This window comes from Seriola dumerili, unplaced genomic scaffold (assembly GCF_002260705.1).
Source record: "Seriola dumerili isolate Sdu_G_001 unplaced genomic scaffold, Sdu_1.0 BDQW01000686.1, whole genome shotgun sequence".
NCBI lineage: Eukaryota > Metazoa > Chordata > Actinopteri > Carangiformes > Carangidae > Seriola > Seriola dumerili.
In genome coordinates this window covers 585,947-601,037 of record NW_019174941.1, presented here as the reverse complement: position 1 = coordinate 601,037, position 15,091 = coordinate 585,947, and the positions used below count along the sequence as shown (strand labels likewise).

The 15,091-nt window shown below is 39.0% G+C and overlaps 1 protein-coding gene across 2 annotated transcripts in view; it reads left to right on the top strand.

Annotated features, from left to right (window-relative positions):
• Nucleotides 1-8,818, top strand: part of npnt (nephronectin) — a 49,145-nt gene extending 40,327 nt beyond the window's left edge. For both annotated transcript variants that reach the window (XM_022765468.1, XM_022765467.1), the window contains 4 exons: nucleotides 3,312-3,401; nucleotides 4,660-4,758; nucleotides 6,776-7,035; nucleotides 7,311-8,818. In XM_022765468.1, coding sequence (XP_022621189.1) covers nucleotides 3,312-3,401; nucleotides 4,660-4,758; nucleotides 6,776-7,035; nucleotides 7,311-7,421 — 560 coding nt within the window. In that variant the 3' untranslated portion in view covers nucleotides 7,422-8,818. The remainder of the gene's footprint in view (nucleotides 1-3,311; nucleotides 3,402-4,659; nucleotides 4,759-6,775; nucleotides 7,036-7,310) is intronic.
• The last annotated feature ends 6,273 nt before the right edge of the window (nucleotides 8,819-15,091 follow it).

Below are 15,091 nucleotides of genomic sequence, written 5' to 3'. Positions count from 1 at the left end.
AGAAGGTGATAACTGAAAAGGTGGGAGTCCGGATGCATCAACAGTGTGAATTGCAAAGCAACTGTAATTGAACATAGAAGTGTTTTTTGTGCCACGCTCCCTTGCCTGCACAGCAAAAACCTGTTTTTACCAAAATCCAAAATTAAGCTCCTTTAACAGAATTGTTTGTTGAGAACAGCAAAGTACAGCATAAGAGGTGAGACAGTGTGGTTCCTACTCACCTTGCCAGATGGCATCACATAATTAGAAAAAGGAAAGAGGAGAGAAGATTACATTAACACCTGTCTGCACTGCTTGAAGGAGACATCAATCTAATAGTTCGCACCACGGCAGAGCAGTTCTGGAAATCAGAGCTTCCTGAAGATGGTTTGAATAAGATGAGAGAGGGAAGGAGGAAAGACACCGCTGAGTGATTATTCAAATAATTAGACGGAAATAGGAATCATTTGAATAAGAGCCTCAGGGCAGGAAGAAACACATCAGCACACACCTGCACTTGAAGCACAGCTTCAAGTGCAGGTGTGTGCTGTGGTCAGAGCAATTTTGGGAACTTTGTAGTTTCCTTTCAGTCGCTTGAATCAACATTACCATTGCTGTCCAGTGAAAACCTTGTATCTCCAACCTAGCTTAGCATAAAGTTTAGCAACAAGACGCAGGGAAACAGCTAGCCTAGCTCTCTCCAAAGTTCGAAAAACACACCTATCAACACATCTAAAGCTCATAAATAGCAAATAGCACCATGTGTTTAATCCAACCTAAACACCCATATACAGAGGTTGTTTGTCCCTACCCTTGGATACTACCAATAGGAGCAAACCAGCAGCAGGGGTACTGGACCTTCATCAACATAATAAAAATAATATCACTGTTTTCTTAGGTTTAGGCACAAAAACTACTTGTTAGATTTAGGGAACGATCGCGGTTTAGGTTAATATAAGTATGTCCTATATGTTAGTGGACATTTGTCATCATGGTTACAATAATAAATCAATTACAATAATTCAGCCACAAGATATCAGATTTTTTTCAATTCGGAGCGAGGCAGGCTATCTTCTTCCCCCTCCTTCAACTCTGTATACTAAGCTAACGGCCCCCAGGCTCTAGGTTTATACTTAAGGCAATCTTCTCATCTAATGCTCAGGAAGAAAACAAAGAAGCATATTTTCCAGAATGCAAATATACTTCTCTTTTAAGGCTATAGGCTTCTCTGTAAAATGAGAAAACCTTCTAACCTCTGAGACTAATTTAGCCCTTTCAACAGCATCTGCATTGAGACAAAATGCATTTACATTAAGCTAAGTGCTAAGTTTTCCTTAGTTCCATAAAAGCTGGCATTTTGTAGAGAGAAGGCTTTCAGTGAAAGATATGAGTGTGATGGTTTAATGTCATGTGAACAAAGTTAGTCACCCTTCATCTGAAAAACATGACAATTATGAAATATGTTGTTTATAGAATAGCAGATTGCAGCTATTTCTTTCCAAAACTGGAAAAACACAATCCACTGATTGGTTATGACTTTGTTTGTTCAACATTTTGGCAGAACATAGGAAATCCCCCTAGAGCATCTTTTATTAACCCCCCCCCCCCCAATATTTTGATGGAACAAAATGACCAATGCAGTAACATTTAGTATTAAGTATTTCAACATAGTTGTCAAACAAAGTGTCTTGTCCAATCATGCAGAAAGTTTAGGGTTTATGTGAGAAGGTTTTAAGATTTTTGAGATTTCTGCCAACACCTGAACACAGTGAATAGGAATGGCATTTTGTTTCTGGTGCTCAAAGCTTTAAAGGATTTGAAGAAATATGTCTTTGCTGAAACAGTGTTCCAGTTACCCTGGATAATCCACTGACCTTGCTATGAAAAGTTTTCATTTGAACTACTTTCTACTGAAGGAAAACTGTTGACAGTGAGACCTACAGAGCATACAAAGTAACCAGGACATTGTCTCTGGGAGCACGCACGCAACTTTTTAAAGCTTCAATTTCAATGGTTTGTGCAGTATATGTCTTCATATACAGTCAATGTGATTCACCTACAGCGAATTATCACCCAGCGCTAGTTGATAATCTTTTCTTTTTTTTGTGCATATTTTTGGTGATGAAATATGTTATTTGGGAATTAGTTTTGGAAGTAGTTTGTTTGCCAGAATTTCAGTTAATTAAACAAAATCCATAGCCCATCAAGATGAGGTAGACAAACACAGCTATTTTTTAGTTTGAACTGTGACAGTCACACTGTCACAGTTCAAATTACTGCTCCCTTAATTGGCACATCACTTTTATTTTTACTCTTTATATATCTACTCTACAACCGGATGCAAGACTTCTGGGGAGGGAGGGGGGTGGATTTCCTTAAAAGCACAGACACACACAAACACAGGCACACACACGGAGATCTACATGCTTGGGATTGCTGGAGAGCCTGGTGTGAGAGTGTGACCTCCCTGCTCTCAGATTCCTACGACTGACAGACTACATCAGCAGTCTGCCGGGTGGTGTGACCCAGCATGGGGTTGGGCCCTCTCTGTGCTCAGGCTGACGGGAGGGGGCACATGTTGGGGACTTTGGGAGACTGACGGTTCAAGTACAGGTTACAGCATATTTGTAGCTTATGGACAAGAATCTGTCTGGGATGCTGGGAATAGTTGATGATGATGGTTTGTCTCATTACAGTAAATTCCACTGGCTGCAAATACAATAAATATTAAAATGGAGATGTTTATCTGTATTTTGCATCCACTGACACTTTCCTTAATGAAACTCTTCAATATAAAACCAGCAACGACAACTGTCCCTCTAATGGAGTTAAAGGCTTAAGTGTCTTTTGCTGCAAAAGATTTGTCACAGTAAAAGTACCAACTTCCTGTGCTTCACTTGTCAGTTGACCTTTCATAAGACAGCTTGGCTTATAGTATTTTGGGCAGTGTGACCCCATTAGAGAGGGAAAGAGGCTATTTCAGGACTGGCTGTGAACTCTATTTGTGTGTTTGTGTGTGTATGTACAGTATGTATGTAGCTCCTGGTTTTATAGCAGCATCATTTAACCAGAAGTTGCATCAGACGAGCAGTCTCCCCTTTTCTCATTAAGATTCACATTTGACTTCTGGTGTTTCTGCAGGTTTTCTCAAGTATTCTGGTCTCTGTGGTGCTTAACTCTGGATACGCAGGCACTAAACCATGACATTGATGCATCCTTGTAGAGTAATGAAACAAATCCACACAATAGCCACAAACAGGGATGCTACTGAGCAAATATAATACCTTTGTTAATCCTTTATCTAAACCTGCGTCTCTCACCTCTCTCCTCAGTCCCTCGGAACCACGGACACAACACCGTTCTCGGGATCGACTTTGACATTGAGCTCGGCAACACGGCAGATGAAGCCAAAGACGACCCAGGTAAACACGACACATTTTTTGACAAAGCCGGTCAGCAGCAGCAGCAGCCTGGCTCGCTGCAGACTGCAGAGCTCAAATGATGACAGATGAGGCACGTTTGCTACAGGCAAAATGAAACTGACAACCAACTCCTGCTGTGTCGCTGCCGAGGCAAAGACATGATAGTGACCAGATGTGTTTTGATAGGCCTTTCACCGGGAAGTGACACATGACGTCTGGCCATATCCGTTTAAATAATGGCTCACAGCCTGGGATGTACTTCCAGACTTTTCCCCTTTTCACATTATGCTTGCTTGACTGCTTGAATGATTAATTGATCATTTTAAAGTACATACACAGTGCTCTGTTCTTAAGCTCCATAGTACTCAATATATACTTCCTACGAGAACAATAAGAAAATAGATTTTGTGAAGACACATTTTATCTGTCATGTTTGCTCGATATGATTTATTGATGCCAATGGTATGCAGATTAAAATGCCTAATGACTTTATTTTGGTTCACAGTGCATCATTTGCTATGCGGTGTCAGGAGAGAAGGTGTTTTCATTGGCTCAGAAAATGAAGTGAGAAGTGTTTTCTGGAAACACTATTTCGGGGCCAAAATGATGGATGTTATTCTTATCTTCGAACCAATTTGTACAGCAATGCATGGATAATACTGTAACTGTGTTGTCTACATTTTCTTAATGTTATTGTGTAGCCATCATAGCCAGGAAGGAAATCATCACTCACTGAATATTATGACTCTCTGCTGTAACCATAATGTATTTTATTATGGTGTATGGCACGCATACTACTGTATAGGCTGTGCGTGTGTGTGTGTGTGTGTGTGTGTGTGTGTGTGTGTGTGTGTGTGTAGAAGTACACTCACTCATATGCACGCACGCACACACACACACACACACACACACTGATATCAGCATTTCCAGCAACTGTTGCAAATATTTGTTATTTTTTAGATGAATGCGTTTCCACTTGTGATTTATGCAGCTCCATTTTCACTTGATTCTTCCTCAATGCATCAGCTCTCCTCAGAGATTACAACATCATGACAAATGTTTACACTTTTATTGTATCATCTTGTTCATCAGAAGGAGCTTCAACAGTCCTCTTGCTCCCGGTGAAGTTACAGGCTCACAGCAGGGCTCCTGTGAAGCATCACAGAGACCAGACTGAAGGCTTTTTGTGTGTGTGTGTGTGTGTGTGTGTGTATGTGTGTCCTCCACTGCTCTGAAAAGTGTGTTTCATTCTCCCCAGAGTCGGGGTATCTGAGCTGCTCCTTTGATGATGGTCTTTGTGGCTGGATCAGGGACAAAGACGGAGACCTGCACTGGGAGACGACGCCTGATCCGTCAGGTAGTTGAATGGCTGGGGGGGGGCAAACTCCACAAATAAGGGAAAATGTTTATTTTATAGGCAGTAAATGGAAATGAGAATAGCTGCGATGCTTTCCTGACACGCGCACACATGCAAACACACACAAGGTCAGACAATCTAAGCGGCTCAGTTTTGTTCTGCTCAATTACAGGTCAAGATGAAAATTACTTGAGGGAAGTAGTCTGTCTTCCCTGCAGATTAGCACTTTGCTCTACAAAGTGATGCAAATGAGACATGGATTACACCACCTGTCACTGATACCTGTGGCGTACATTAAATGGGAACACAACACTGTTTTTCTTGAGGGTTCAGCCGAGGAGAAGTTGTAGTGAATTACGTTGAGTGGACTCAGTGGGGGCGGTGGGAAGACTAAACAGTGCAGCGTACTGGCACTGTTTAAGCGACACTAACTGCATGTGGCTTCCACAGCCAACTGGCTTAGTGTTGCAGTTAGTAGTGTGATTCCAGACATTCAGACTGAGGCCTCGTTTCAGCCAAGTTTGTGCTCACTCATTAGTTCAAATAAAAAATTTTGCCCAGACTTGGAAAATCATTTACAGTAAATCATAAGCTAAGCCCTGACTAAGAGTGATTCCATTTAAGAGGCAACGTTTCAGTCTGCAGTAGCCTGTGGTGAATATGTTTAATCAGAACACTTGAATAATGTCTCATTTATATGTGTGTGTCCATCTTCGCCTGCATCTTCAGGGTGTTGTGAAGCATGTAACTATTTACTGTTCATCACATTAAGTTCTTTTGATAGACAGCCACAGGCAAACTCTGCTCTTAAAGGATTGGCACAGATTTGGAGGCAGCTCATAACTTATGCAGAAAGCGTCTGTGGCCTCCAGATACTTATTGGACCCCCTGTGGTTAACACCAGCCATACACAGATCCACTAAATAAGCAAAATACATCAACATTATTACCCAGAAGCACTTTTAGCTTTAAATTTTTAAAACTATATAGATCTAATATCACCAACTAATGCATGAATTAATATAAAAACGAAAAAAAAAAGAAAGATAGCCACAGGCAACTGGCTCTATTTTGAGTTGAAAAACGCAAGTGGGTCAAGTCTGTTTCAACTGACAATTCAATTTTTCACCATCTCTTATTGCATCACTTCTACAAATTGCACAGTTGGATGGAAAGTGTGTTATTACATACCGAAAGACCTACTCACCTACATACCTACTTTTTTAAAAGATCAGTTCACCGCACGAACTGTATAATAGTTCTTTTCTGGCACACAAATATTGGATTTCATTTCATAAAGAAATCAAAAAAAGCATTTTGGAAAACTCATTTAGAACGTGACTTTCCAGAAAAACTCACTCAGGACAATCCACAGACGTTGCTGTCGGTAGTTTGCATGGGCAGTGTTTACAGTAACCGTTCACAGTAAGGTCTGTGGATTATCCTGACTATCCTGTCCTAACAAATGAGACTCCAAGCAGGAGCTGCATTGGAGTGGCATGGCATGTTTAGAGAAGGGTGAACGGACCCTTTAACCACTGAGCCCAATTATGAATGGTGTCATTTCTTCTCAGTTTGTCATTTCATGGTATCTTAAAGAGACAGATGGTAAATAGTTGAAGATTTGAGTTCACAAATATGTTGTTAATAGGTTTGACTGAAATTGAATAGTACACTCACTCACTACTATTAATTGTAAAAATACATGTGTTGGTTTGTCAGAGTGGCTCAGATGTAAAAGTCTGAGCAAGCGACTGGCCAATTAAAAGTAGCATTCAAAATTCCTGAGCAAATGAATGGTAATACAGTATGAGGCTGGGGATGTTTGCTGGAGGGAGTTACATTTCTGAGCAGTAAGGGTGCAGACTGAAGACTGAGCGCCAGGTGTTTATATGGATCACCTATAGTGAGAGATAATATTGTGGACATACATGAGATGAGGATGTATGGAATGTGGCTCCACTAGTTTAATTTCATTAACGGGCTCTTTCAATACGTCTGTCACCGGCCTCCCCAGGTGGACGGTACCTCACCATTCCTGACGTTGGAAACAAGAGAAGTGGACGAGGGGCCCGGCTGGTCCTCCCACTCACCCCTCCCTGGAATGACGGCAATCTGTGCCTGTCGTTCCGGCACAAACTGGCAGGCCACCATGTGGGCATGCTGCAAGTGTTTGTGAAGAAGGGGAAGCAGTACAGTCCAGCAGTGTGGGGCCGGACAGGTGGAAATGGCTGGAGGCACACCCAAATCACATTATGGGGCACAGGTCTTGAAAGTGTAAGTATAACAGTAAAGATGTCAAAGAGGTTCACTCATGAAATTTAAATAATATCTACAAACATTTCTGACAGATGTGAAGAGAGATTCTATTCCTGTTGATGAAAAAGAAATAAGAGCAGCAGTCTGCATTTCTAAAGAATGGATCTGTAAAATTTAAGATTCAAGTCACCTTTGAGAACAAATGCAGTGAGTTTTCTTTTATCATGAAGTAGCGTGTGCTGATTGCTCCTCTATGGTACTACCTCAGTGTGCACTGTGCTGTTGTTCACCAGGTGATCCTGAAGGGGGAGCGTGGGCGAGGCAGGAGCGGCGAGATGGCCGTGGACGACATCACCCTGAGGAAAGGCTCCTGCACAGAGGAGCACAATCTGAGAAGACTCTAACTGACAGAGCAGGGAAAAAAAAGGCAGAAAGAAAACAAGAGGGAAAAATCATCTCAAAGAGAACTGACTCTGTTTTGACACCCCCTCACTCTGCCTGGGCTCTTGCCGATCCCTCCCCCAACCCAGACCTCCTCCCGAGCCATCCTGTGAACGATATTCTAAAAATTGTGCGTCTGCAGAACAGTGGGTTTCTCTTTCTCGGCGCTGCCCATGAATAAAAGGACTGAACCAAATCTCATGGGCGGATCCCAGCAGCACACTCCTGTCTTCTCAGCCTCCCTCTCACTCCATCACCTTGTTACTATGAAACCTGCATGTACCTACTTACCATGGAAATGTCCTCCACCTAACACAGCCCTGGCAGCCTTCCAGCCACACAGTTGCTTCATTTCTTCCTGGAGAGAGGATCATTCCCTCACTTAGGAGTCTCCTTTTTCCTTGCTTTGATCCTTTACACCACAAGCCATTGCTTTTTATTTGCTTGATGTTAAAACATGTTGCTAGGGGTGCATTTTGTAATTGTTTTAATCAGTGAAATATCAGAAGTGGTATACATTTCTTTGAAGGTTAGAGATAAAATACTATGTAAAAGACAAACTGTCATTATTTGGTGCTAATCCGGATTACTCCAAATCTGAGTCAGAGCCAGTTTAGGCCTGCCTTTGTTGGTCTACTTTGAGTTTTTGGTATTGCTATTGTTGTATAGCACAGTTTTGACTGAAACAGCGCTTTTCTTTTGTTGTCACAGTATTTCAAAGATCGGTTTGGCTGAAGAGAGTTTGAAAAAATAAAAGCACTTTTTCTGCCCCGATCTTTTATTGAAGCCTCCTAAAGTTGTTTAAACACTCCACAGTCATGTTTTTCAGATACTTGAAATGTGTCAGACAGAATCAGTGTTCGATTTGTGACACTAGCAAATCAACAGTTACTTTCTATTATACAGTATGTGCTTTGTTATATTAAGTGCAGTTTGTTATAACGACGACAACACCAACAACTTTTTAGGCTTTCACGAATTGTATTATTGTAAATGTAGTTGCGTGTACATACTCAAAATCAATGATCCCATTTGTTGTGTGGTTTATACATTATGTTAATTCATACATGATTATTAATTGGATTTCGAAATGGTTGGTATTTCAGCTTTTAATTAAAGAACATGTATACCGATTGAAACCTTTTGTAGTGCAAGGCAGTGTTTAAAGTGCACAAAATGTGTATGTTCATGTGTTATGGTATAATGCTCTGTCTGTAACTTGCAAAGCACATAGTTGCGTATTGTATGCTGTGATAATGAAGGGCAGCGGCTGGAATTTAGAGGTTTTCTGTATACATAGGTGCATTCGCCAAGTTCAAATTTATCCAGACCAGTATGTAAATAAAATACATTTGACTGATATGTTATGAAACAAAGCATGTTCTTTTTCTTATGCTTGTGACAGCAACACGATGTTTAGAGGAGAAGCTGGATAAAGAAAAAATATTTTAAAGGTCCCCTGTTGAGTTTTTGACTACTAGCACTGCTGTTGAACAATGTTGTGATGAGCAAGTGCTTACATTTTTTTGCACTCTATTGTTTGAATGCAGGCACAATCATTTTATCAATAGCCGTTGATGATGCTAATGCACCAATAAATGAGGAGAGGACAGCAATCTGATATTAGCAATTTAGATTTTATTATGATCACCAAGAACTTTTAGAAATGCTTGCTTATTCATGCAATTATCCAATTGGCCGATCATGTGGCAGCAGTGCGATGCTTAAAATCATGCAGATACAGGTCAGGAGCTTCAGTTAATGTTCACATCCAACATCAGAATAAGGGAAACATGTGATCTCAGTGACTTTGATCGTGGCATGATTTGTTTAGGTATTTCTGAAACTCATGATCTCCTGGTATTGTTACATACAACAGTCTCTCAAGTTTGTATGCAGAATGGTGCAAAAAAACAAGAAACATCCAGTGAGCATCAGTTCTGCAGACAGAGACACCTTGTTGACGAGAGAGGTCAGAGGGGAATGGCCAGACTGGTTGGAGCCAACAGAAAAGCTAGGGTAACTCAGATAACCACTCTTGACAACTGTGGTGAGCAGAAAAGCATTTCAGAATTAACAACACCTCCAACCTTGAGGCAGATTGGCTACAACAGCAGAAAACCACATCTGGTGTCAGCATGAATGTGTTTACAGCCCAGGCTTGTGGTGGCAGTGTAATGGAGTGGCGAATGTTTTCTTGACTCATTCGGGCCCTTAATACCAATCAATAATCATTTGAATGCCACAGTATATCTGAGTATTGTTGCTGACCATGTGCATCCCTTTATGGCCCCAGCTTACCATCTTCTAATGGCTACTTCCAAGCACGATAATGCACAATGTCACAAAGCAAAAGTCATCTCAAACTGGTTTCATGAACATGACAATGAGTTCAGTGAACTTCAATGGCCTATCACCATATCAGTAGAATCATAGTAGAACACCTTTGAAATGTGGTAGAACAGGAGATTCACAGCATGAATGTGCACCTGATGAATCTGCAGAAATGATGTGATGCAATCATGTCAATGTGGAGCAGAATCTCAAAGGAAACTTTCCAACATCTTGTGAAATCCATGCCATGAAGAACTGAGGCTGTTTTGGTGTTCCTAATAAAGTGCCCGAGAATGTATCTTCAAAGAAAACCTTAGACAATGTCTGAAGAGCTAGAAAGGCATTCATAATGTTAATAATCTCTAATGTTGCACACAATGTATTTTGGTGAGGAACAAGCAACAGTGTTTTTGTAGAGAGTAGACACTCATACTAAAAAGGATACCTTCAATATAATGATGCTCCAGAACTTCAAACTAGCTTCTCTATGCTGGGGCTGGATAAAAAGATCAAAGAATAAAATCATGATGTTTCTCTTATTTATATTTTTTAGGGTATGACTGTGCTTGATTTATACAGTAGTCGTTTCATAACAAAATTCAATCATTGCTTCATTTAAAACTTTCTTCTGTAATCAGTTTATTTACTTTGCCACTTTGCTTTATTTGGTACAATTTGATATAATAAGATCGGTCAACTTTGGCATTCAAGATTTGTTTTCTGGAAACAGAATAATTTATTAATTCATCATCAGGGATTGACAAATCCTCCAAAAAAAAACTTAATTCAAGGCAGCGTATGCAACAGAAGGCCTACTTAAATTTGATACAAATTAAAAGATTAAAAGGTCATGATATCTGAATTAATTTGAGGATGTTGAATTATCTTGGTGGAATTTAAATGTGAAAAAATGCCATGGAGAGCACAGTGCAGGAAATTCCTCTATGCAAAACAAAGAAAGAAAAAATTATCTTTTCAGACAACAAACACAACCTGACTATTTCTAGTCTACAGCAGGTAAAAGTTAGAAGGACACATGCTTTGATTTCACGTTTCATATTCTCCAGAGACATTTCAATTTTCTTTATTAATACTGTGGCTATGGAGCATAGTTGTGTCTGGAGACTGACAGGTATCTGACAAAAATGAATAGGACGCCTCAAACATACAGTAGCCTAGTTACAGTTATTAATCAAACCACCACTGTAAATGAGCACAGCAAGCAACCACAATACCTATCCGTCACATTATATTATAAATTAACTCTAGGCTTTAACCTAACTGGATCATATTTACTACTTTAATATATGGTAACACAGTACCATGGAACAGTACTTTAAGCACAATAAAGCAGTGGGTGGAGTAGTTCTTCACCTTGTCAGTTTTCTTACTTCTGTATACCTTATTATGCATCATAACAAAAGTGGAAACTTTTTAGTCAGTCATGTTCTTGCGGCAGCTATTAAACTTTCATAAATATATCATCTTAACTTTGAACTGTGAATGCGTCTCCCCATAATCAACACACACACACACACACACACACACACACACACACACACACACACACACACACACACACACACACACACACACACACATACACACACACACAGAGGCAATGAATCAAATGTTTGTTTGCTCAAATAAGGTCTGCAGTTCTGATATTAGATGAGTCGCTGAACAGTTGATTCTCCAAAATCCTGTCACTGACCTGTGACGAAATATCTAAAAAAAAAAAAAAAATCTTCATTTTGCCTCGGGGCAGCTTATTTAGGACAAAAAGGGCAAGCAAACAGCCCGTTTATTAAGATAAACTACCACAGCAGAGAGAAATCCAGAGGGCAGAGGCAGTAGCTAATACAAGTGTGTGTATTTCCCTGTGTCTTCTGTGTTTGTGTGTGGTTCATTCTCTGTGGTGTCCCAATCATCTCTGGAAGTGTGGCAAAGTCAGGCATATCCTATCTGTTTTCTCACATACAAACACATAAACTCACAGAGCACACAATAAGAGATGAAATATCAAACACATTTTCAGATCATAAAGCATGAAACTTGTGGCTGAACCAAAACCTTCCTACACACGTTATATTTTTTCCATGGAAAAGCAAAAACTGTCAGTGCTAATGGACCATTAATGAACATCATAAGAGGAGATGAAATAATGAAGTTAAGATGAGGGAATGTTCACAGAGCTAAACACTAAGTGTTGTCATTCTTCATGGATGAGGACAAGGCAGATAAGTCTGTTGGATAGTCAAAGAGTGGAGACTAGATTTAAACCAGACACACTGTATTACTATTTGAATATCATCTAGAAGTGCTCAGTCTTTCTCTTTTTAAGTGCCCATTTTCTGTCGTCTTTTACTGTACTTGTACAAGATCATTCTGATCCATCTTAGCTACTGTATCCATCCTGCTCTTTGTAGATGTTGATGTTTTTGTGTTTATCAGCAAATAAAGTGAAAAATGAATGATGACCAGATTAATCTGTCGGTTTCATTCATAGATTAATCCACTAGTGTGATGTTTTTTGCTTCTAATTTTGTCAGATAAAGGATCTGCTCCCTGTGCTAAAAGCTCTCAGTACATTTCATTTAACAGAGCAAAGTTTGAGCCCTGCAGAGATCTTCGTCAGGCATTGGCACTGTAAATTTCCTGGGAGCTATCAGTACCGTGTGCAGTTCTGAATAGCCTGCCAATTTGATGTAGGGTGTTTTTACAGCTTCACTCACTGGTGCTGAGGGAATCTGTCATGCTAGACAAGAGGTCTTCCAGGTTAGGTTGGCAATGCTGACTGAACAGAGAAGCACTGGCAAGTCAGAGCAGATGACCGCTGGATCTTCTCAAAGATGGGAACTGCAGCAATTAATTGTCGATGAAATAGACAAGAAGGTGAAAGAGACCACTTTGAGGACATACCCTCTGGATAGGAGGCAGTGCTTGGGAGAGGCATGGTTAGGGTCAGGGTTCTTGTTGGCAGAGATCACTGTGGAAGTCTGAAAGACTCATTGGCAATTTGCTGGGGGTGAATGAGATTGTTTGCGAAATGCTGCATAGAGACTCTGGATATTACTGACCTGGCATTGTTGATGTTGCTGTCTCTACTTCATCCAGACACTAGAAAAGCAGTTACCTTAAATGGCTAACATATACAAAGTCAGGGTTTAAAGGGCATAAAGTTTGTGCTTTAGCTATACTGCATGAGTTTTTTTTAAACCATGGTCACAAAAAAAATAACTGCAGCTGTACAAAAGAGCTGGGGTTTATATTACTGGCCTTGATTGCAGTAGTTTAATGGAGGAAAACAATCAAACGCACCATTGTACTGAAAGTAAGGTTGCCTCCTGTGAACCTGGTAACAATGCCCTCCAGTTACTTCCCTTTGGATGTGGTCCAAAACTTCCAAAAGCTCACTGACTATTCTGCTCATTCTGTTTCCACCACAACCGAGACTTGATGAGAAAATGAACAGGTCCAAAATCTTCTCTGTCAGTAATTGTAACAGAGTATTGTAACATCTCTAACTGTTAAACATCTCTAACTACCACTAGTAATACTTTTTCTGTCAAAATATTACAGTACAAAAAACAAAACAAAACACCTGTAACTGCAGTCATTCTGCAGAGGGAGAACCACACCGTACAAACAAATAAAATATAAATAGGAAATGAGCAGCAAAAAGTCATCTAAGCAGCTACACCACCAGATTAATTTACATCTGTTTCTACCATAGACAATATAACAAGGTTTCTACACTTAATGTGGCATGGGACTATTTTGTAGGATTCACTTGATATGATGTTGGATAGCTAAACACAAATAACCTGTTAAGAGATCAATGGCATAGTTTTGCATATGGACGGTAGTGAAATGTCCCTACCAATATTTTGGGAAGACAGAATAGTCGCTACCAATATTTGAGTGAACTCGTTCGCACCATGTTTGGAGTGAAGTCATATTAAATCATTCCAATGTGCCCTCAAAAAGGCTATGTCTCCAAGACAACCCATTCACGCATGCTATTATTTGATTGACTGAAAGGGCGGGATTATCTGAAGGCTCACATCATGTGAGAATATCACACTAGTAACTAACATATGACTTTCTGCCAAAAATTCCTAGGAAAAAATCACCAAGAATACTTTAACTTTTTTATGCCTTACTATACTAAGAAATTTTTATACCTTACAATATGACAATTTATTTATACTATGAGTTTTTTGACATTTTTTGCATTACTCTACTATGATATTTTTTGATGTTTTTATGACATTTTATGTCTTACTATATTATGACATTTTTTGTGACATTTTTATGCTTTATTAGAAGACTTTTACATTATACTTTACTATATTATGACGTTTTTTTATTGTTTTTATGCCTTAATAGATGTTTTATGACTTACTATGCTATGATGTTGTATGCCTTGCCTTACTATGATTTTTTTTGACATTTTTATGCCTTACTATACTGTGACGTTCTTCGACGTTTTTATGCTTTACTATACTATGAGATTTTTTGACATTTTCATGCCTTATTAGACTATGACGTTTGTATACCTTACTGGAACATGAAGTTTTATGTCTGAATTTATTATGACGTTTTGATTTTTTGCCTTACTCTACTATGATGTTCTTTGATGTTTTTATGGTTAACTATACTGTGACTTTTTATGCCTTACTGTACTATGACGTTTTTATGACGTTTTATACCTTACTATACTATGACATTTTTATGACGTTTTTATGCCTTACTATACTATGACGTTTTTAAAACATTTTTTGCATTACTATACTATGTAATTTTAATGACTTTTTATGACTTAATATACTATGACTTTTTATGCCTTACTATACTACGTTTTTATGACTTTTTATGCTTACTATACTATGACGTTTTATGTCTTACTATACTGTGATGTTTTTATGACTTTTTATGCCTTACTATTCTATGACTTTTTATGCCTTACTATACTATGGAGTTTTTATGACTTTTTATGCCTTAATATATTATGACTTTTTATGCCTTACTATACTATGACTTTTTATGCCTTACTATACGATGACTTTTTATACCTTACTATACTATGACATTTTTATGCCTTACTATACTGTGTTGTTTTTATGACTGTTTATGCATTATTATACTATGACGTTTTTATGACTTTTTATGCATCACTATAATATGACTTTCTATGCCTTACTATACTATGACGTTTTTAAAGCTTTTTATGCCTGACTATACTATGTCGTTTTTATGACTTTTTTTGCCTTACTATACTATGTCATTTTTATGA